The 21,717-nt window shown below is 56.6% G+C and overlaps 2 protein-coding genes across 2 annotated transcripts in view; both read right to left on the bottom strand.

The window, feature by feature from the left end:
* Nucleotides 1–3,144: 3,144 nt before the first annotated feature.
* On the bottom strand, nt 3,145–15,050 carry LOC129713359 (PDZ and LIM domain protein 2-like). Its single transcript, XM_055662357.1, is given in 10 exon segments — nt 3,145–3,495; nt 3,909–4,005; nt 4,347–4,495; nt 7,360–7,474; nt 7,477–7,516; nt 7,888–7,966; nt 8,427–8,560; nt 9,208–9,268; nt 9,565–9,716; nt 14,901–15,050. Coding segments are annotated over 10 exon segments (1,095 nt in total). The 5' UTR covers nt 14,994–15,050; the 3' UTR covers nt 3,145–3,320.
* A 4,787-nt stretch (nt 15,051–19,837) lies between these two features.
* The window catches only part of LOC129713290 (E3 ubiquitin-protein ligase SH3RF1-like), a 29,752-nt gene continuing 27,872 nt past the window's right edge, over nt 19,838–21,717 (bottom strand). Inside the window, 1 exon segment of the mRNA XM_055662241.1 lies at nt 19,838–21,517. Within this exon segment, the coding sequence (XP_055518216.1) occupies nt 21,456–21,517 (62 nt within the window). The 3' untranslated portion in view covers nt 19,838–21,455.

Raw genomic sequence — 21,717 nt, 5'->3', positions numbered from 1 at the left:
TGAGACAAGAATTTGGTTTTATTTTGGGGGGGGGGGGGGGGGGGGGGGGAAGAGAGATGGAGCTTGTATTACAGTAAACCCTTGATATAGTGAACCACACTGGGCAGGCGGGAGGGGGGCTGGGGGGAGGGGGGAGATGGAGCATGAATTACATTAATTAAACTCAGGGCAAGTCTTTAGTTTAGAAATTAACTATAATAGTCTCTATATTTTTCTTGCTTTTCTTACTCTTTTTTTTCCTATTAAATTAAAAACAAGGAGTTGTCGCTGAAATGTAATATGTTATTTATGCCTTATATTATTATACATCACTTCTAATAAAAATATTTTTAAAAAGAAATACGTCGAAACAGGCCCTTCAGCCACGAAGTCCTCGCCAACCAGCAATCACCAATACACTAGTTTTAATTTACAGGGCACAACCAGGCCCTTTGACCAGCGACCCCCGCACATTAGCACTATCCTACACTCTAGGGATTTAAAAAAAACACGCCAACTGTTAAAATGTGGATTAGGAATATGATGGACATAGCACACCTTGAAGAAATGAGACTCCGACTAATAGATAAATATGACCAATTCTTAAAGAGTTGGTCTCCTTTCATCGACTTTTTGGAATCATGTGATGCAGCGGTGCCGTAAGGATTGCTGATTTCAGTTCATGACGCGGATAGAGCTACATCTCCGAATACAGATTTGAAAAATTCTCTTTTAAGGGGCCTTCTCTTCTATTTCTACTTTCTCTCTTCCTTTTTTTTATTTTTTATATACACACTTCACGTTTTTCTACTCTCTACCATCTATTTTTCCACTTTTTCCCCTTTCTATTGTTTTCTTTTTCTTGTCCTGCTTACTTCCTTCTTATAACATAAAACTAGAGGTTGTACATAGAATGGATTACGGTATTACATAGTTGGCACCTAAAATTAGGTTCCACTGTACTGTTTTGTGCTGTATTAACTTCTAATAAAATAAACAAAAAAAATAAATAAATAAAACAAAAAAAATAAATAAATAAATGTTACAAAGCCAATTAACCTACAAACCCAGATATCTTTGGAATGTGGGAGTAACTCGGGTCACCGGGAGAACGTACAAACTCCACACAGACAGCACCCGTAGTCGGGGTCGAACCTGGGTCTCTGGCGCTACGAGGCAGCATCTCCACCACTGTGCCACCCCCAAACGAAGAGACAAAGACCTAATTTGAACCCCCTGTTGAGAAGAATAAGAGATGATCTCTTTTGGAGCCCATTTTGTGTTCCATTTCTTCAACAAAAAAATCAGCCAGGAGTATAAGAGTGGTGTGGGATGGGAGGTTGTTCAACCAACACAACCCAAACGCGAGTCAGTACCTGCAGTGTTAGCGCCCAAGGTGTTGTGGATGAGGAGAGGCTTCATGCTGAGACATGTGCAGCAGTACTTCAGTCTCTGTAGAGCATGGAAACAGGCCCTTTGGCCCACCGAGTCTGCACCAGCCAGCGATCCCCACACACTAGGGATAATTTGCAGAGGGCCAATTAGCCTACACACCTGGACGTCTTTGGAATGCGAGAGGAACTCGGAGAAAACCCACATGGTTACAGGGAGAACATACAAACTCCACACAGAGAGTCTGGATCGAAACGACACTAATACACTAGATCCATCCCACACAATGGGGCCAATTGACCCTCACGTCTCTGGGATGTGGAAAGAAACCGGGGCACCAGAGAAAAGCCACACGGATGTACAAGGACGTACTTTTGTAGTCGGGATCGAACGAGGAACCACATCACCCCGATCCTGGCCTCTCTCCACTGGCTCCCTGTGCGGGTCCAAATACATTTCAAGATCCTCCTCCATGTCTACAAAGCCCTCAATGGGCTTGCCCCCACCTACATTAAAAGTCTGCTCACCCACCACTCCACCTCCAGGTCCCTCAGATTGGCCGACTTGGGGTTACTGAACACCCTGCGGTCTAGGCATAAGCTCAGGGGCGACCGTGCCTTTGCGGTTGCAGCTCCTAGACTGGACCAGCAGCATCCCTCTTCCCACCAGAACTGCCCCCTCCATCGCCTCCTTTAAGTCGAGACATAAAACTCATCTTTACTCCCAAGCCTTTCTTGACGTCCTCTGAGCGAGGGCTACATGTGTGTATTTATGTATGTACTTAATCTATGACCAATGTTGGATAATGTTAGTACCTTCACCAATGTAAAGCACTTTGGCCAACGAGAGTTTTTTAAATGTGCTATAGAAATAAATGTGACTTGACTTGACTGTGGTGGCAAAGCAACAGGTCCACCCGCTGCACCATCGTGCCGACCCTTACATTTTGTTAATCTGGAGGAGAGTCAAAGTAGAGGGCAGAGTTATAGAAGAGGTGCAAGAACGGAGATCAGGGGGGATGCGCACATGGTTAGGGCATCTGAGAGAAGCGATTTCAGAAAGAATATTGGGTTCAGGACAAGATGTGAAGCATCGTTTATCATCTACCGTTTCTGCCACTGTCAATGCTGGAAGGAAACAGGCCCTTCGGCCCACCCAGTCCATGCCGACCATTAGTCACCCCTTCACACTAGTTCTATGCTATCCCACTTTCCCCATCCACTAGGGCTAATGTACAGAGGGGCAAATTACCCTACAAACCCGCACGTCTTTGGGATGTTACACAAAAAAGCTGGAGAAACTCAGCGGGTGCAGCAGCATCTATGGAGCGAAGGAAATAGGCAACGTTTCGGGCCGAAACCCTTCTTCAGACTGATCGGGGGCGGGGGTGGGTGGGGACAAGAGAGGGAAAAGGAGGAGTAGCCAGAAGGCTGGGGGATGGGAGGAGACAGCAGGGGGGCTGAGGAAGGGGAGGAGACAGCAAGGACTAACAAAATTGGGAGAATTCGATGTTCATGCCCCCGGGGTGCAGACTCCCCAAACGGAATATGAGGTGCTGTTCCTTCATCTCCGTCTTTGGGATGTGTTGGGGGGGGGGGCAGTTGGGGGAACCCCCACTTACCTATGAACTGGGTAAAAATCAGAAGACAGTGATTCAGTTGCTTAATGCTATTGTTATCTTTTATTTATAACATCCTGTATTTTACAATTAGTTTGTGGGCGGCTGGAAGGGGTCGGGGGTCAGAGGGTGGTAGGGGTCACCGGGATGGTGTTGGGGTCCGGGATGGTGTTGGGGTCAGCGGGTGGTGAGATCAGGACCGGGGTCACAGTCAGGGTGTTGCGGGTCAGAGGGCGCTGGGGTCACGGTCAGGGTGTTGGGGTCGCAGCCGGGGTCATGGGGGAGGATGCCAGGGGTCAGAGGGTGTTGGGGCGGGGGGGTCACGGTGGGGTCAGGAGCTGCTCTCTGCCGCCTGGTCCTGGTAGCGCTGGCAGGCGTGCTTCTCACAGAACATCTTCTCGTTGAACCAGAAGTGGCCCCTCATGCCCAGGTTGAGGCCACAGTCCGCACAGGCATAGCACTCGTGGTGGCGATAGCGGCCCTCCTGAATATTCACCGCCGCCGTGCTGCACCGAGGGGGGGGGGGAGAGAGAAGAGAGGGTGAGGGGCTGCAGCACAGGACACAAACTCCCCGAACCTCAACCCCCTTGGACCCCGGCCCCTCTCCACCCTAGATTCACGCCCCATCCTCCCTGGACCAACCGAGCCCCTCCCCCCCCCCCCCCCCCAAACAACTCTCCGTGACCAACAGAACCATCCACGACCCCCTCTCTCTGGGTAGAAGGAATGGGTGACGTTTCAGGTGGGGTCGGGGTCTGAAGAAGGGTCTCGACCCAAAATGTCACACCTTTCTTCTCCCCAGAGATGTTGCCTGACTGGGTTCACCTTTAGACCCCACACTGTCCCCCCCTGCCCCCGCCCCCGATAACTGGCCCCGTCTGTCCTGGGTTTGGGAGTTGGGGGGGGAGAGAATACTCACAGGATGACGGATCCACACTGCTCACACACGAGGCGTTTGGGGGCCGTGTATCGGGGGGCAGATGGGGCTAGCCCGCTGGAAAACTGGGGCACAGGAGCTGGAGAGACCAGAGAGAGACGGGGCAGTCGAGGGGCAAGCTGGGACCCCGCCCCCAGAGAAACCCCCCCCCCCCCCCCAGACCACCCCTGCACCTTTCCCCTTCTCGCCTCCCCACCCACCCTCTCCCTGATAAACCCCCCAGCCCCATCCTTAATCCCACCCCCCTCTATCGAGTCCAGCCTTCTAATCAGCCCCCCCTTCCCCACCCACCACCCACCCCACAACCTCAAGACCACCGACAGTCCCTGATCCCCTCCCTCTCACATCACCTTCCGGAGCCCCCCCCCCCCCCACAGAAATGACCCCCCCTTTAGAAACAGCCCCCCCTTCCCCCCGTACCTTCCCGGCCACTGTCCATGGCCTCCTGTAGGAGGCGGCGGAAGCGAGCAGACTGCTTCGGAGGCTCCTTCGCTGCCTGGTTCTCAAGGATCATCTTGTAGACCTCAGAGTCCTTGTCCACCCGGCCCAGACCCCTCTGGACAGGTGACCTGGGGGGGGGGGGGGGGGGGGGGGGGCAGAGGCAAACCTGTCAGTACCGGGCACCTCTAACCGTACTCTGGGGGTGGGGTGGTCAGTAGGTGGGGGGGGGGGGGGGGGGCGGTCAGTGTGGGGGGGGACGGTCAGTGTGTGGGGGTGGGGGGGGGGACGGTCAGTGTGGGGGGGGCGGTCAGTGTGGGGGTGGGGGCGGTCAGTGTGGGGGGGGTGGGGCGGTCAGTGGGGGGGGGTGGGGGCGGTCAGTGGGGGGGGGGGGGGGCGGTCAGTGTGGGGGGGTGGGGGCGGTCAGTGTGGGGGGGTGGGGCGGTCAGTGTGGGGGGGGTGGGGCGTGTCAGTGTGGGGGGGGTGGGGCGGTCAGTGTGGGGGGGGGGGGGGGGGTCAGTGTGGGGGGTGGGGGCGGTCAGTGTGTGGGGGGTGGGGCGGTCAGTGTGGGGGTGTGGGGCGGGTCAGTGTGGGGGGGTGGGGATGGTCAGTGTGGTGTGGGGGGGGGGGGGGTGGGACGGTCAGTGTGGGGGTGTGGGTGCGGTCAGTGTGGGGGTGGGGCGGTCAGTGTGGGGGGTGGGGCGGTCAAGTGTGGGGGTGTGGGGCGGTCAGTGTGGGGGGGGGGGGCGGTCAGTGTGGGGGGTGTGGGGGCGGTCAGTGTGGGGGGGGGGTGGGCGGTCAGTGTGTGGGGGTGGGGGCGGTCAGTGTGGGGGGGGGGGGCGGTCAGTGTGGGGGTGTGGGGGCGGTCAGTGTGGGGGTGGGGCGGTCAGTGTGGGGGGTGTGTGGGGCGGTCAGTGTGGGGGGTGGGGCGGTCAGTGTGGGGGGGGTGGGGCGGTCAGTGGGGGGGGTGGGGGCGGTCAGTGTGGGGGGTGTGGGGCGGTCAGTGTGGGGGTGGTGGGGTGGGGGTCAGTGTGGGGGGTGGGGCGGTCAGTGTGGGGGGTGGGCGGTCAGTGTGGGGGGTGGGGCGGTCAGTGTGGGGGGTGGGGCGGTCAGTGTGGGGGGTGGGGCGGTCAGTGTGGGGGGTGGGGGTGCGGTCAGTGTGGGGGGTGGGGGCGGTCAGTGTGGGGGGTGGGGCGGTCAGTGTGGGGGGGTCAGTGTGGGGGGTGTGGTGGTCGTGTGTGGGGGGGGGGTGGGTGTGTGTGGGGGGTGTGTGGTGGGTCAGTGTGGGGGGGGGTCAGTGTGGGGGGGGCGGTCGGTCAGTGTGGGGGGGTGGTCAGTGGTCAGTGTGGGGGGGGGGGGGGGTCAGTGTGGGGTGTGGGGGGGGTCAGTGTGGGGGGGTGGGGCGGTCAGTGTGGGGGGGGTCAGTGTGGGGGGTGGGGTCGGGTCAGTGTGGGGGGGGGTCAGTGTGGGGGGGGTCAGTGTGGGTGGTGGGGGGGGGTGGTGTGGTCAGTGTGGGTGGGGGGGGTCAGTTGTGGGGGGTGTGGGGTCCCCCCGGTCAGTGTGGGGGGGGTGGGGGGGTGGGGTGGTGTGGGGGGTGGGTCGAGTGGTGTGTGGGGGGTGGGGGGAGGTCAGTGTGGGGGGGTGGGGCGGGTCGGTCAGTGTGGGGGGGGGGGGTGGTCAGTGTGGGGGGGGGGTGGGGGGTGGTCAGTGTGGGGGGGGGGTGGGGCGGTCAGTGTGGGGGGGGGTGGGGTGGGGTCAGTGTGGGGGGGGGGGGGAGGTGTGGGGGGGTGGGGGGGGTGGGTGGGGGTCAGTGGTGGGGGGTGGGGGGCGGGGCAGGTCAGTGTGGGGGGGGGGGGCGGTGTGTGTGGGGGGTGGGGGTGTCAGTGTGGGGGGGGTGGGGCGGGTCAGTGTGGGGGGGGGGTGGGTCAGTGTGGGGGGGGGGGGGGGGGTGTGGCGGTGGTGGTGGGGGGGGTGGGGGGTGGGGGGGTGGGTGGGTGTGGGTGGGGGGGTGTGTGTGTGGGGGGGGGTGTGGGGCGGTCAGTGTGGGGGGGGGTGGGGGTCGGTCAGTGTGTGGGGGGGGTGTGGGTGGGGGTCAGTGTGGGGGGTGTGGGGGGGTGTCAGTGTGGGGGGGGGTGGGGCGGTCAGTGTGTGGGGGGGGTGGTGGGGGGGTGGCAGTGTGTGTGGGGGGGTCAGTGTGTCAGTGTGGGGGTGTCAGGGGGGGTGGGGGGGTCAGTGTGGGTGTGTGGGGGTCAGTGTGGGTGGTGGTGGGTGTGTGTGTGGGGTGGGGGGCGGTCAGTGTGGGGGGTGGGGGGGTCAGTGTGTGGGGGGGTGGGGCGGTCAGTGTGGGGGGGTGGGGCGGGTGGTCAGTGTGGGGGGGTGTGGGGGTGGTCAGTGTGTGGGTGTGGGGTCGGTGGTCAGTGTGGGGGGGGGTGTGGGGTGGGGGTGTCAGTGTGGGGGGGGGGTCAGTGTGGGGGGGGTGGGGGGTCAGTGTGGGGGGTGGGGCGGTCAGTGTGGGGGGGTGGGGCGGTCAGTGTGGGGGGTGGGTGGGGGTCAGGGGGGGGGGGGTGGGGCGGTCAGTGTGGGGGGGGGGTCAGTGTGGGGTGTGGGGCGGGTCAGTGTGGGGGGGGGGGGGGGTCAGTGTGGGGGGGGTGGGGGGCGGTCAGTGTGGGGGGGGTGGGGCCTCAGTGTGGGGGGTGTGGGGGCGCGTCAGTGTGGGGGGGGGGGTGGGCGGGTCAGTGTGGGGGGTGGGGGGTCAGTGTGGGGGGTGGGGTCAGTGTGGGGGGTGGGGCGGTCAGTGTGGGGGGGTGGGGCGCGGTCAGCCAGTGGGGGGGGCGGTCAGTGTGGGGGGTGTGGGGCGGTCAGTGGTGGGGGGGGGCGGGTCAGTGTGGGGGGGGTGGGGCGGTCAGTGTGGGGGGTGGGGCGGGTCAGTGTGATTTGGGGCGGTCAGTGGGTGTCCAGGGGTACGGGTGGGAATCCACGCGGTTGCGTTACATACCCAGGGCCGGCCAACACGGGGCTGGGGGTGAGGGAGCGGTCAGCGCGACCCCTCGTCCCCCAGGGGCTGGAGTCTGCCGAGCGGGTCAGCCGAGGTTCCGGGTGGGCGGTGGGGGGGGGGAGAGGCTCCGGCGTCCTCCGCTTCCCGACTGCACTTCCTGGGGGGGAAGGAGAGACCGAGAGTGACCGCAGGTAGAGAGGGGGAGCAAGGGTCAGCGCCCTGCTCCGTCCAGCTCACCCCGCCCACAATCACACCCCCCCGACCCCTGAAACACACTCCCTGAACCCCAAATCTCACCCGCCCCCCCTCAATCCCACACTCTAACCCCCTATCCCCATCCCACTGACCCCATGCCCCAACCCCAGCCATCTCCCCCGCCACCCTTCATTGGCACAGAATGAGAGGCCAGAGACCCCAGAGATGATGGGACCCTAATCCCTGCCCTGAGGTCCCATCATCTAAACCCCAGGAACCCCCACCCACCAGCACCCATGCGACCACCACTCGCCCACCCCAGGGTGCCTTTACCTTGACACTGAGCCTCGACACTGCAGGAGACGGACTCCTCTCGCTCGGTTTCCGCGGTCTGCGATTCGGGGACACGGATCTGAAACACAGAGTCCGTTGTTTTTTTGTGTCTATCTGCGTCTGCAGTTCCTTCCCACACGAGTGTCTTAAACCCTGCCTCAACTATCTCCTCTGGAGGCTCGTTCCGTACACCCACCATCCTCGTGAGAAGAGACTGCTCTGACCCCCCCCTCATATTTCGCTTGGGTAGTTTACACCCCAGAGGTATGAACATTGACTTCTCCAATTTCAGATAGTCCTCGCTGCCTCTCTCCATCCCCACCCTCTCCGAGTTCTCTCGCTAGTCTTACTGTCTCCGACCACATTCTGTCTTTGTCCCGCCCCCCTCCCCTGAGATCAGTCTGAGGAAGGGTCTCGACCTTTGATGCTGCCCGTCCCGCTGAGTTACTCCAGCATTTTGTATCTGCCCTCAACTAAGGCGGAACTAAAAACCAAAGCAAATTAAACCTCACCCCCCCCCCCCCCCCCGCATCGCTGACCTGTGGCCGGAGCTGTGGGTGGGGGGGTGGGATCGGGCGGGGGGCGTGTACGATCGACCCCCTCCCCCTCCCGATGACCAGGATCCCTTGTCCTCCGCCTCCGCGCCCTCATTCTCGCTCATGTGGAGGACAGTCTGCAGGAGAGAGTAAGTAAGCACGTTTTATTTATATAGCACGTTTTAAGTCAACTTGCATTGACACTAAAAAGTGCTTTACATAAAATAGATATTAAGTTTCCATACACACCATAGAAACATGTTAAAAAAAATAAAGAAAATGTACACAACACATTATAGAGTTCAACACAAACGTCCCACCCCCCCCACAGCAGATTCAAAAATGTCCACTGTGGGGAAAGGCAGTCGGGGCCCATTTGTGGCCGTGCAGCCAGTCCGATGATATTCAGGGCCCTCTTGCCGTGCAGATGGAACTCCGGCGTCGATGACCAGAGAGGGTGTGAGTAGCGGTCAATCACGGCTCCCCACCCCCCCCACCATTCCCCCTCCGCCCCACCATCCCCCCCCCCCCACCCTTACCCAACCCCCCCCACCACCCCGACCACCTCCCTCCCCCCCATTCCCAAACCATCCAGCCCCCTCCTCCCCATTCTCAACCCCCAGCATTATCCCCCTCCCCATCCAACCACCCCTCGCCCATTCCCCCTCCCCCCCCCCCCACATTCCCACAGCCACAATCCTTCCCTCGTCCTATCACCCCCAAACCCCTCCATGCTCACCCTCAGTCCCCTCCCACACACCCCCCCCCCCCACCAGGGACTGACCTGGAACCTCTGTGCAACAAAGGAGTCAGCTGCAGGTCCGTTGGGCAGAGTGGACTCAGTCCTGTGGAGAGAGAACCAGCGGTCAAGACTCCATGGTCAAGACCCCCGCGCTCACCAACAACACACTAGCCCCCACACCCCCAAACCCACCTCCTTTGGTTTCACCCCCAGCCCCCCTCTCCCCTGTGTCCCCCCCCCCACACACTCCCAAACCACCTTTGTCCTCCCCCCCCACCACCCCATTCTCCAACCCCAGTCTGCATCAACCCCCCCCCCCCCCCCGAACCACCTCCCTCTCCTCCCCTCAGCCCAAGGCCCCCCCACCCATCCCACCAACCACCACCCCCATTTCCCCACCTGTCTATGTGCAGCAGGAGGTCCCCGGGGCAAATCCGGATCTTGTTCCGAGCCTCCACGTGTATCATGAGCGACGTGTCGGCCCCGTTAATGGCGGTGATCACATCCCCCACCTGGAGCTCCCCCAGCTCCGCCTTGCTCCCCGACATCACCTGGAACACACACACACGTCAGTCAGTCACTGTACCCCCATATACACACAGACTCAGAGTCACACACACAGAGTCACACAGTCAGTCACTGTCACACACACACACAGACTCAGAGTCACACACACACACACACAGAGTCACACACACACACACAGAGTCACACACACACAGAGTCACACACACACAGAGTCACACACACACACAGAGTCACACACACAGAGTCACACACACACACAGAGTCACACACACACAGAGTCACACACACACAGAGTCACACACACACACAGAGTCACACACACACAGAGTCACACACACAGAGTCACACACACACACACACACACACACACACACACACACAGAGTCACACACACACACACACACACACAGTGCGTCACACACAGGGGTTAGAGGGACACACACACAGAGTCACACACACACAGAGATAGAGTAGCACACACACACACACAGACACAGGTCACACACAAATGGCAATTCACACACACACAGAGTCACACACACAACACACAGAGTCACACACACACACAGAGTCACACCAAGCACACACACAGAGTCACACACACCAAAGAGTCACACACACCCATGGAACAGTCACACCAACACCATTGGAGGTGCCGACACACACCTACAGTGAGTGTATACTTGATTAGTGCGGTGTCAGGGGTTATGGGGAGAAGGCAGGAGAATGGGGTTAGGAGGGAGAGATAGATTAGCCATGGCATTGAACGGCAGAGTAGACTTGATGGGCTAAATGGCCTAATTCTACTCCTATCACTTGTGACCTTAGCACGCCAACTCACATGTGCGCCCCCCCCCCCATTCTAGACCAAGCTGCCATTTGGTGTCGACAACTCAAAGATGGCCAAGGATGGAAGCCTTAGAGCTTTTGTTTGACCGCCAACACCATTGGAGGTGCCGACCTGTACTCCAGGAGTGTAATGGCTTTTACTAACAAATGCATCCTCACACCACCATAAACTCAGACAGATAGATGCCAGACTGCCTGGCAGAATGGAGTCAGTGAGCAACTTGCAGCATCAGGCAGCTCATGTGGGACCTGGTTCTGGACTCCCCCAACATTGGGAACATTTTTCCTGCCAAGAGAGTCTAGAGTCAAGAGAGTTTTATTGTCCCGAATAGAACAATGAAATTCTTGCTTGCTGCAGCACAACAGAATATGTAAACCTAATACAGAACAGGAGATAAAAGTTCAGTTATAGACAATAGGTGCAGGAGTAGGCCATTCGGCCCTTCAAGCCAGCGCCGCCATTCAATGTGATCATGGCTGATCAACCCGAATCAGTACCCCGTTCCTGCCTTCTCCCCATATCCCCTGACTCCGCTATTTTTTAAGAGCCCCATCTAGCTCTCTCTTGAAAGCATCCAGAGAACCTGCCTCCACCGCCCTCTGAGGCAGGGAATTCCACAGACTCACCACTCTGTGAGAAAAAGTGTTTCCTCGTCTCCGTTCTAAATGGCTTATCCCTTATTCTTAAACTGTGGCCTGGTTCTGTACTCCCCCAACATCGGGAACATGTTTATTGCCTCTAGTGTGTCCAAGCCCTAAATAATCTTATATGTTTCACACAGTTGGTGTGTACACATGCACACATACTCAATAAATAAACAAATATTGCGCAATAATATTAATAATAGTCTGTAGTAGTTCAGAGCTTATATGTTGTAGTGTTTAATAGACTGATGGCTGTGGGGAAGAAGCTGCTCCTGAACTTGGATGTTACAGTTTTCAGGCTCCTGTACCTTCTTCCCGATGATGGGTGAAATGAATGTGTGGCCAGAATGGTGTGGGTCTCTGATGATGTTGGCTCCCTTATTGAGGCAGGGACTTCGATAGACCGCTTCAAAGGCTGTGATCTCAGCTCTAATGTTAAGTTGGTACAGCAGGACATTTATACACCAAAAAAAACAGACTGAAAAGTAGTTTTGGGATTTCCATTCCCTGCACAGATGCTGCCCGACCCACCGAGTTGCCCCAGATCGGTGTGGGTTGCTTTCACCGTGCTTGGGTTCAGAGTTTGTGACTGACGTCTAACTGTCAGCCCCCTTCCTGTTTCCTCTCTCTACCACTTCCTCATGCAGAGTGTCTCCCCTCCCCCCACGTCACACGCTCCCCCTGTCCCTACCTCGTCCCCCCCCGCTCCCCTGTATCCACCTATTACTCACCAGGCTTTGTCCTGCCTCCCCCCCTCCATAACAATGAGTCTGAAGAAAGGTCCTGACCCGAAACATCGCCTATCCACATTCTCCTCAGATGCTGCCTCACCCACTGAGTTACTCCAGCACTTTGTGTCTATTTGTGTAAACCAGCATCTGCAGTTCCTCATACCTGCCTTGCCTCCATCTTGCCTGACAGGGTAGCTTCCACAGTAGGCCAGCCATTCAGCCCATTATTGGGTCCATACTATCCCACAAACCAAGGCACCAAGTGCTGGAGTAACCCAGTGGGTCAGGCAGCATCTCTGGGGAAGGTGGATAGGTGACGTTTCGGGTCGGGTCACTTCCCGCTGTGACCTGCTCAGGTACGATCTCGAACACCGACCAGTTACACCCCAGCGGTGTGAACATTGACTTCTCCAATTTCAGGTAGTCCCTGCTTTCCCCCCTCCTTCCCCTCCCCAGCTCACCCACAGCCCACTGTCTCCGCCTCTTCCTTTCTTCTTCCCACCCACCGCTATAGGATCTTTGGTCTGAAGAAGGGTCTCGACCCGAAACGTCACCTATTTCCTTCGCTCCATAGATGCTGCCTCACCCGCGGAGTTTCTCCAGCATTTTTGTCTACAGTCTGAATTAATCCCACTCTTTCCCCCTCCCTCCCCAACCAACCCCACCCCCTCCAGCTGCCTGCTCCTACACAACCCCCCCTCCTCTCTCTGCAGGAAACAATAGCAGCCATGCTGAATGCAGGAAGTGATGGTGAAATGGACAATGCCACAGCTGGGCAGCCAAGCCAGACCATGCAGCATGGTAACACAGAGTGTACAATGGGAGCTGGTGAGATCTGATAGATGCCGGGAGGGGGGCAGAGGCTGCAGCCTCAGCAAAACATCAAGCTCCCTCCCATTGTTGGAGTGACTCAGGGCTAAACCCCCAACAAAAGCCAGACCCAGTCACCAGACCCCCACAGTCACAGAACAGTAAGCTGTCAGTCCGGGTCAGTTCACATCGGAGAGGACTAACATGTAAACACAGGGCTGTAATGCTGAGGCTCTATCAGGCCCTGGTCAGGCAGCTTTTGGGATATCGAGAGCAATTTCGGGCAGCAGGGATGTGCCGGCTCTGGAGAGGGTCCAGAGGAGGTTTACAAGAACCATCCCAGGAATGTGTGGGTTAGCATATGATGAGCGTTTGACGGTACTCGCTGGAGTTTAGAAGGATGATGGGGTGGAACCTCATTGAAACATACAGGATAGTGAATGGCCTGGATAGAGTGGGTGTGGAGAGGATGTTTCCACTAGTGGGAGAGTCTAGGATTAGAGGGCTCAGCCTCAGAATAAAGGACACACCTTTGGAAAGATGTGGAATTTCTTTTGTCGGAGGATGGTGAATCTGTGGAATTCATTGCCACAGACTGTTGTGGAGGTCAAGTCAATGAATATTTTAAAAGCAGAGAGAGAGATAGATTCTTGATTAGCACAGGTGTCAGGGGTTATGGGGAGAAGGCAGGAGAATGGGGTTGATAGATCAGCCATGATTGAATGGCAGAGTGGACTTGATGGGCCGAATGGCCTAATTCAAGGCCTTGTGACATGAAGATTCAGCTGTGCAACACACACACACACACACGCACGTTTGGGACAGGTTTAGAGAGATATGGGCCAAATGCGGGCAGGTGGGACTAGTGTAGATGGGGCATCTTGGTTGGCATGGGCAAGTTGGGCCGAAGGGCCTGGTTCCAGTGTACATGACCATCCCTTACATAGGTGGGGTCCAGGTCAACACCCAAGGGTGGCTCCAGGAGAGTCACCCAGTCAGCAGCTGAACCAGGAGGGAGATGAGGCCATTCGACCCCTCAGGCCTGTACCGCCTTCCATACTGACCGCACCCAATCCGAATTTTAGGGCCAGGTTTATTTTTGTCACGTGTACCGAGGGACAGGGAAAAGCTTTGCGATGCACACTGCTTAATCAGATCAGATAATGTCAGACATAAACACAATAAGGTCAAACTCCAGTACAACAGGTGAAGCAAAGGGGAAGATACAGAGTGCAGATATAGTCTCAGCATTGTAGTCCCACAGACAAAGTCCAATGTCCGCAATGGGGTAGAGGTGAATCGGACAGTACCCTAGCTTATGGAAGGACCGGGCAGAAGCCCGATAACAGAGGGGAAGAAGCTGTTCCTGGGTCTGGTGGTGGGGGTTTGAAGCTCCTGGTGGGAGTGGGGCAAAGAAGGAATGACCAGGGTGGGGACGGGGACACGGCATTGATTACACCAAATCAATTTCCATCTATCGACAGCGAGCTCTCATCTCCCAGCTGGTATCAAGAATCTACCTGCACCTGCTTAACATCAGTGGCCTCTGGGCAAGGCAGCGAAGGAGGGGGGGGGGGTCACCAGCGACCCCCTTGCCCCCCCCCCCCCACAGGGCAGCAGGGTATACAATGCCCTGTCCACTCTCCCAGACCCAGAGAGCCAAGCATCGAGACTCCCCTCCCCTCATTCACTGTAGAAGCAACTTGTGCACCCCAGCCCGACCCTGGGGGTTACAGGAGAGGAGGGGAGGGCAGAGAGTGAGGGGAGAGAGGGGGGGTGAAGGCAAGGGCGAGAGAGGGGGGCGAGTGCAGAGAGAGGGGGGGTGGCGAGGGGACAGAGAGAAGGGGGGGGGGCGAGGAGAGAGAAGGGAGTGCGGGGGGCGAGGAGAGGTGGAGAGGGGCAGAGGAGAGTTGGGGGGCGAGGGCAGAGGAGAGTTGGGGGGGGGCGAGGAGAGTTGGGGGGCGAGGGCAGAGGAGAGTTGGGGGGGGGCGAGGAGAGATGGGGGTGCGAGGGCAGAGAGGGGAGTGCGGGGGGCAGAGGAGAGGTGGAGGGGGGCGAGAGACTCAGAGAGAGTGAGTGTGTAACGTGGGTTGGGCGAGTGAGGGAGGTGGAGCGAGCGAGCGGGCGGGGAGACGGTGCCGTCGGGTCGGGGCGGGTCGGGGTGAGACCCACCTTGGACACGGCGACTGGTGTCTGGTAGTCGCGGCCGCCGCTGATGCTGAATCCCCAGGGACCCGGCGCCGGCAACCGCAGCGAGCGCGACATCGCCCCGACACAGAGAGACACCGTCCCGGGACAGTCAGGGCGCCGCCCCGCCGCTAATTATATACCCGCCCCACCCCGACACCCGCCCCGCCCCGGCACCACGCAACCCGAGACTGTGAGGGAGCGCCGCACTGTGGGCGGGGCGGTACTGAGGGAGCGCCGCACAGTGAGGGAGATGTGGGCCAAATGCTCTCAAATGGGTCTAGTATGGTCAAGGTGGGCCGAAGGGCCTATTTCCGTGAGTTCCATGTACCTGTCCAGATGTATTTTTTAAAGTCTCTAAATGTATTCTCTAAAATTGTCTCTAAATGTGTTCTTCAGTCTGAAGAAGGGTTTCGGCCCGAAACGTTGCCTATTTCCTTCGCCCCATAGATGCTGCTGCACCCGCTGAGTTTCTCCAGCACTTTTGTCTACCTTGTATTTTTTAAAGGCTGTGATAGTCCCAGCCTCAACCACCTCCTCTGGCAGCTCGTTCCACCCACCCACCACCCTCTGTGTGAATTAAAGTTGCTGCTCAGGTTCATATTTACTTTGTGTCCTCTCAACTTAAACCCAAGGCCTCTGGTTCCTGAACTTATCAAGTCTAAACCATTTGGGGCCGGAGACCGGGGTTTCATCCTGACTACCGGGTGCTGTCTGTGTGGAGTTTGCACGTTTTCTCTGTGACCGCGTGGGTTTTCTCCGGGTGCTCTGGTTTCCTCCCACATCCCAAAGACGTGCGGGTTTGTAGGTTAATTGTCCCTCTGTTAACAGCCCCTGGTGTGTAGGGAGTGGATGGGGAAGTGGGATAGCATCGAACTAGTGTGAACGGGCGCGGACTTGGTGGGCTGAAGGGCCTGTTTCTGTGCTGTATCTCTAAACCTCCATGGGTACTAAACTTAGCATCCACATTGTCTGTCCATTCCCTCCACAGTTATTTTATCACAAATATGAACTTCAATCAGATTTAAAAAATATCTACAAAACAAAAGCCATATGAATAAAACTCTTTAGTCTCAGTGTAAACATTCACTAATACAACTTCCCCCAGCTAACAATGATCTATACTGCAATTTCCTTGAGCTTCATCCCCTTTGATGTGTGTCCTTCACACCTTAAACCTTCCTTATCTCTGTGTCTCTCTCTCCCCTGAGTCTGAAGAAGGGTCTCGACTCGAAACGTCACCCATTCCTTCTCTCCAGAGATGCTGCCTGTCCCGCTGAGTTACTCCAGCATTTTGTGTAGAGTCACCAGATCTGGCACCATTTTCAAGTCCCAGTTGTTGTAGGTGTAGCGTTTCAACATGCCTATGAAGGCCAGTTGTCCTGGTGCCGTTTTGGGGTCTGGCCATCTAACCAGAGGGTTCCAGGTTCGAATCCCACCACAGTAATTAGGCAGATGTGCTACATTGGAACAAGTTCTTAGGCCTGAAGGAATCAAGGGATAAGGGGAGAAAGCAGGAACAGGCTACTGATTTTAGATGGTCAGCCACGGTGGCACAGCGGTAGTGTTGCTGCCTCACAGCGCCGGAGACCCGGGTTCGATCCCGACTACGGGCGCTGTCTGTACGGAGTTTGTACGTTCTCTCCCCGTGACCTGCGAGGGTTTTCTCCCAGAGAAAGGTTAATTGGCTTGGTGTAAATGGGAAAGGTTCAGGAGCCTGAAAACCACGACCTCCAGGTTCAAGAACAGCTTCTTCCCAACAAACCATCAGGCTGTTGAACACTGCACAACACTAGCTAAACCGGGAACTATCATTAAGGGCCTGTCTCACTTGGCCATTTTTTCGGCGACTGCCAGCATCATTGACTGATGTATCAGGTCACCGAAACATTTGCGGATGTTTTTTCAAGTGCCGCAGCATTTTTTTTTAGTCGCCGCTGGATTTTGAAACGTTCAAAATCTTTTGGCGACACTGATATGTCGCCGAAAAAAATCGGCAAGTGGGACTGGCCCTTTAATTTTACCAGGGGCTTTGAGCTTTTTTGTGCTGGTATTGGGTTTAATTTGTTAAATGCTGTTTTTTATATATTATCTACTGTGTGTGTGTCGTGTTTACAGGGTTGTTGTCAGAGTCAGAGTCAGAGAGTCAGAGTCAGAGTCAATTTAATTGTCATTTGGACCCCTGGAGGTCCAAACGAAATGCCGTTTCTGCAGCCATACATTACATACAAATAGACCACAGACACAACAATAATTACATTTAACATAAACATCCATCACATAGCTGTGATGGAAGGCCAAATAAACTTATCTCTCCACTGCACTCTCCCCCCCCCCGATGTCAGAGTCAAAGTCAAAGCCCCCGGCTGGCGATGGCGATTGTCCCGCGGCCATTAAAGCCACGCCGGGTGGTGCGAGGTCGCACACCGGGTCTTGGTGTTAGAGCCCCCGGTGTGCGCTCGCAGAGTCCGCGGCCATTCCAGCCGCGCGGGGCAGTGATGTAGGCCCCGCTCCAGGAGCTTGTGATGCCACAAGTGAGAATGCCATTGTGTTCATGAGGTCATAAGGTCTTAAGTGATAGGAGCAGAATTAGGCCATTCGGCCCATCAAGTCTACTCCGCCATTTAATCATGGCTGATCTATCTCTCCCTCCCAACCCCAATCTCCTGCCTTCTCGCCAGTACCCCTGACACCCGCACTGATCGAGGGATGTACAGTTGTCGGTTCGTTTAACAACTAAACTAAACACTCTTGTCCCTTTTTCTAACCGGGCAGATCCCAATGTTCAACAATTCCTGGCTTCACCCACTTCTCCAAACCAAAACACTTGCGATGGCCAGCCTTCTCCAGCGCTGAGGAAGGGTGGCTGGGTGGATTCTCTCTCCGCGGGCGATGCTTGGCCTGGCCTGCCCGGTGTCACTGGGTGAGGCTGGGTTAGTTTCAGCTCATTCCCGGGATGCCTGTCCAACCGGTAGAGCAACATTCGCTGCCTCTCTGTACGTGTCTCCCGCACACAGAGTCCGTGCGTTCAGGTTCCACCCAGGTTCCCTTTTGCCTCACAGCTTCAGGGGAACCCACCCACTCTCCTCCTCAACCTACCAGCACCTTAGAGAAAAAAGCAATAGAAGCATAGGCAATAGGTGCAGGAGTAGGCCATTCGGCCCTTCGAGCCAGCACTGCCATTCAATGTTTGAGTTGAGTTTAGTTTGGAAATACAGCTGGGAAACAGGCCCTTCGGCCTGCCGAGTCCGTGCCGACCAGCGATCCCCGCACACTAACACTACCCTACACACATTGGGGACAACTCCCTTTACAATTATACCAAGGCCAATTAACCTACAAACCTGTACGTCTTGGGGTGTGGGAGGAAACCGGAGCATCCATAAGCTAGGGTACTGTCCGATTCACCTCTACCCCATTGCGGACATTGGACTTTGTCTGTGGAACTGATGCTGAGAACTGCATCCTGCACTCTGTATCTTCCCCGTTGCTCTACCTGTTGGACTTGAGTTTGACTTGGTCATGTTAATTTAAGGAATAACTGTTGTGTTTGGGCAGGGTGTTTAGCAAAGTTTCTCACTGTACCTCGTTCAACGTGGCAAACAATGAACCTGAGGCGGCCCCTCTCTAGAGCCGTGACGTTGAGGCAGAATGTGAGCAGCAATGGGGAGAGGAGAGGAGAGAAACACAAGCAATGATGACAGGAAACCCAGCGTCTCTTGCCTTGCACCACAAAGCCACATTCCGTGACACTGCTTCATCGCATCAGGCAGCACAGGCTCCTAGCTCACTGGGGCCACCGTTCAGTCCGAGTCTTAGTTTGAGTTTAGTTTCAATAGGCAATTGGTGCAGGAGTAGGCCATTGGGCCCTTCGAGCCAGCACCGCCATTCAATTCAATATTTATTACATGCCATTAGAACCCCAGTGAGGCTCAAAGGAAACTCCGTTTCCACAGCCAAACTATTTCCACAGACATACACACAATTCAATTTACAAAAACATCCATCACAGTGAACCCACTGTGATGGAAGGCAAAGTCTTCAATGTGATCATTGCTGATCATCCCCAATCAGTACCCCGTTCCTGCCTTCTCCCCGTATCCCCTGACTCCGCTATTTTTAAGAGCCCTATCTAGCTCTCTCTTGAAAGCATCCAGAGAACCTGCCTCCACCGCCCTCTGAGGCAGAGAATTCCACTGAAATTTTAGTTTAGTTTAGTTTAGAGATACAGCCCGGTATAAGGCCCTTCGGCCCACCGAGTCCGCACTGACCAGCGATCCCCGCACATTAACACTATCCTACACACAGTTTTACATTTATACCAAGCCAATCAGCATATAAACCTGAGGTACACAAAAATGCTGGAGGAACTCAGCGGGTGCAGCAGCATCTATGGAGCGAAGGAAATAGGCAACGTTTCGGGACGAAACGTTGCCTATTTCCTTCGCTCCATAGATGCTGCTGCACCCGCTGAGTTTCTCCAGCATTTTTGTGTACCTTCGATTTTCCAGCATCTGCAGTTCCTTCTTAAACGCGTCTATAAACCTGTACTGTACGTCTTTGGAGTGTGGGAGGAAACCGGAGCACCCGGGGAAAACCCACGCAGGTCACGGGGAGAATGTACAAACTCCGTACAGACAGCACCCGTAGTCAGGATCGAACCCGTGTCTCTGGCGCTGTGAGGCAGCAGCTCTACCCGCTGCGCCACCGTGCTTTAATAGAGTTTAGAGAGTTTTTAACTGCAATGAGCAGGAGATTGTCAGAGTCCGACATCTCCCCAGGGACCCAGTGTCTGACAACAAGGGAGTGGTCTCTGCTCCACCATTGTCCACTGCCTGGCCACCAGCGGTCCCAGCAGGGGATGCCCTCTGCATTTACGTGGCCCCCTTTTCCTCCCTCATCCTATTGAGAGTTTCTGCTCAATGGTCAATATGTGTTTTATTGTCACATGTACAAACTCACAGAGAGATTCATTTTTTTGCATTACAGTTCAGTAAAGTACAAGCAAAGCTGAGCACAATCCCCGATTAGCAAGGTGTACAGAAACAGTCCACTGAGGCAGCATGCAAGACTCCAAAATCGGTCTCCAGGAGCGGGGCCCGATCCAGGCGAGCCCCAGGCTGCTGCTGGGCCTCCAGCCGTCGCCTCCGTCCGGATTGTCCAGTTGTCCAGCGAACCATCGTCCCCTCCCCCTTGCTCCATACAGACAGCGCCCGTAGTCGGGATCGAACCTGGGTCTCTGGCGCCGTGAGGCAGCAGCTCTACCTGTGCTTCCTCAGGTCCTTCAGGGTCAGAGTTTGGGGCGGGTTTGGTCAGTGTTGGAGGGGGGTCACCCCTCTAGGCTGATCCGTGCGGGTGTGGTGACCCCACTGAGTGACCGACTGACCCATGTACATGAGGACAGAGCCTGGATCTCACATCCATTTATTGAAGTGAAACAGGTTTTACAGGCGATTGGCTGACGTTGGGATCAAGTTGGGGAGACCCCACCCCCACCCGGCTGGGATCGCACCATGCCCTCACCACACTGGCCCCCTCCGACACGACTCACTGCCTCCCAACCCCCACCACCACATGCATCTGGTTCCTCCTCTCCCCCCAGGACCCTGATATGGATGCTGACCTCCCCCCTCTCTCTCACTGCCGTTGACCCTAAGAGGGGGGTGACCCCTCTACATCGGGGACCTGGGTTGGGGGCTACTGCATCGAGGAGTCCTGTGCAACCTGTTTCTCTCACGGTTCACAGACTCGCCACGATCGCGGGCTGGAAGAGTCTGTGTTCCACGTGTACATGGAGCATGTGAGGTTGCCGCCCCTGTTCCAATATCTAAAGGGGCTGCTCCTCGCCTTCACACCCACCACCCTCATCTTTGGACACCCTGTGCGTAGGGGGAGAGGGTTTGGGGCTGAAGATGTCCTGGTTGGGTTGCTCCTTGGGCCTGGCCAAGCTAGCCATCCACGGGTCACGGCGCCAGGCGGCAGAGCGCTCTGCCCGAGCCGGCTGCCCGCCCCTTGTTCGGGGTAAAGTCCGTGCCCGGGTGGAGTTAGAGAGGGAGCACGCGCTGGGGGATTTCCGGGACCACTGGGGGTGAAATACATCCCTGACAAGGATTGTAACACAGTTGTATAAGATCATAGAAGAGTTTAGAATATTTGTTTAGTTAGTCGGGTAATTTTATATTAGGGTGGAGGGTTTGTTCGATATTGGTTTCTATTGTATATATTCTTGCAATAAGTGATTATATTTCATTTTTGATTTTGATTAAGAGAAAGGGGGGGTGATGACCTCTCGCTGACCTCTGACCTGGGACCCTCTGTGACCCCCCTCGACCCTCCTGTATTTCACTCCTCCCTGAACCCCCTCAAAGCACCTGAACCCCCTTTGATGGCCTCTGTACCCCTGAAACTGCTACTGTGCCCCTGAAACAGAATGTACCCCTCCCACAGGCCCCGATCTGCTCCCCCCACAGCCCACTCTCCCCGCGGGGGGAGGGGGTCAGACGGGGTCCAGACAGGGACCAGACATGGGGTAGACGGGGGTCAGACAGGCCTCACGTAGTTCCCGGGGAAGGTTCCGAACCGACACGTCCGTTGAGAGGTTCCTGTGAGAGAGAGGGGAGGGAGGCAGTGAGTGAACGTCCTGGGCCTAGTCTCAGGCTTCAGCCCCAACCCCACCCCCTGGTTCCGGCCCCTGCTCCAGCGGCCCAGCCCCCATCCCCGGCCCCCGGCCCTGTGTGCCCAGTCTAAGGCCTCAGCCTCAACCCTGGCTCCGGCCTGCTCCGGCGGCCCAGCAAAGGCCTAG

This window comes from Leucoraja erinacea, chromosome 35, assembly GCF_028641065.1.
Source record: "Leucoraja erinacea ecotype New England chromosome 35, Leri_hhj_1, whole genome shotgun sequence".
In the NCBI taxonomy this organism is placed as follows: domain Eukaryota; kingdom Metazoa; phylum Chordata; class Chondrichthyes; order Rajiformes; family Rajidae; genus Leucoraja; species Leucoraja erinaceus.
The sequence above is the reverse complement of the archived record's forward strand: the minus strand, read 5'-3'. Positions and strand labels throughout refer to the sequence as shown.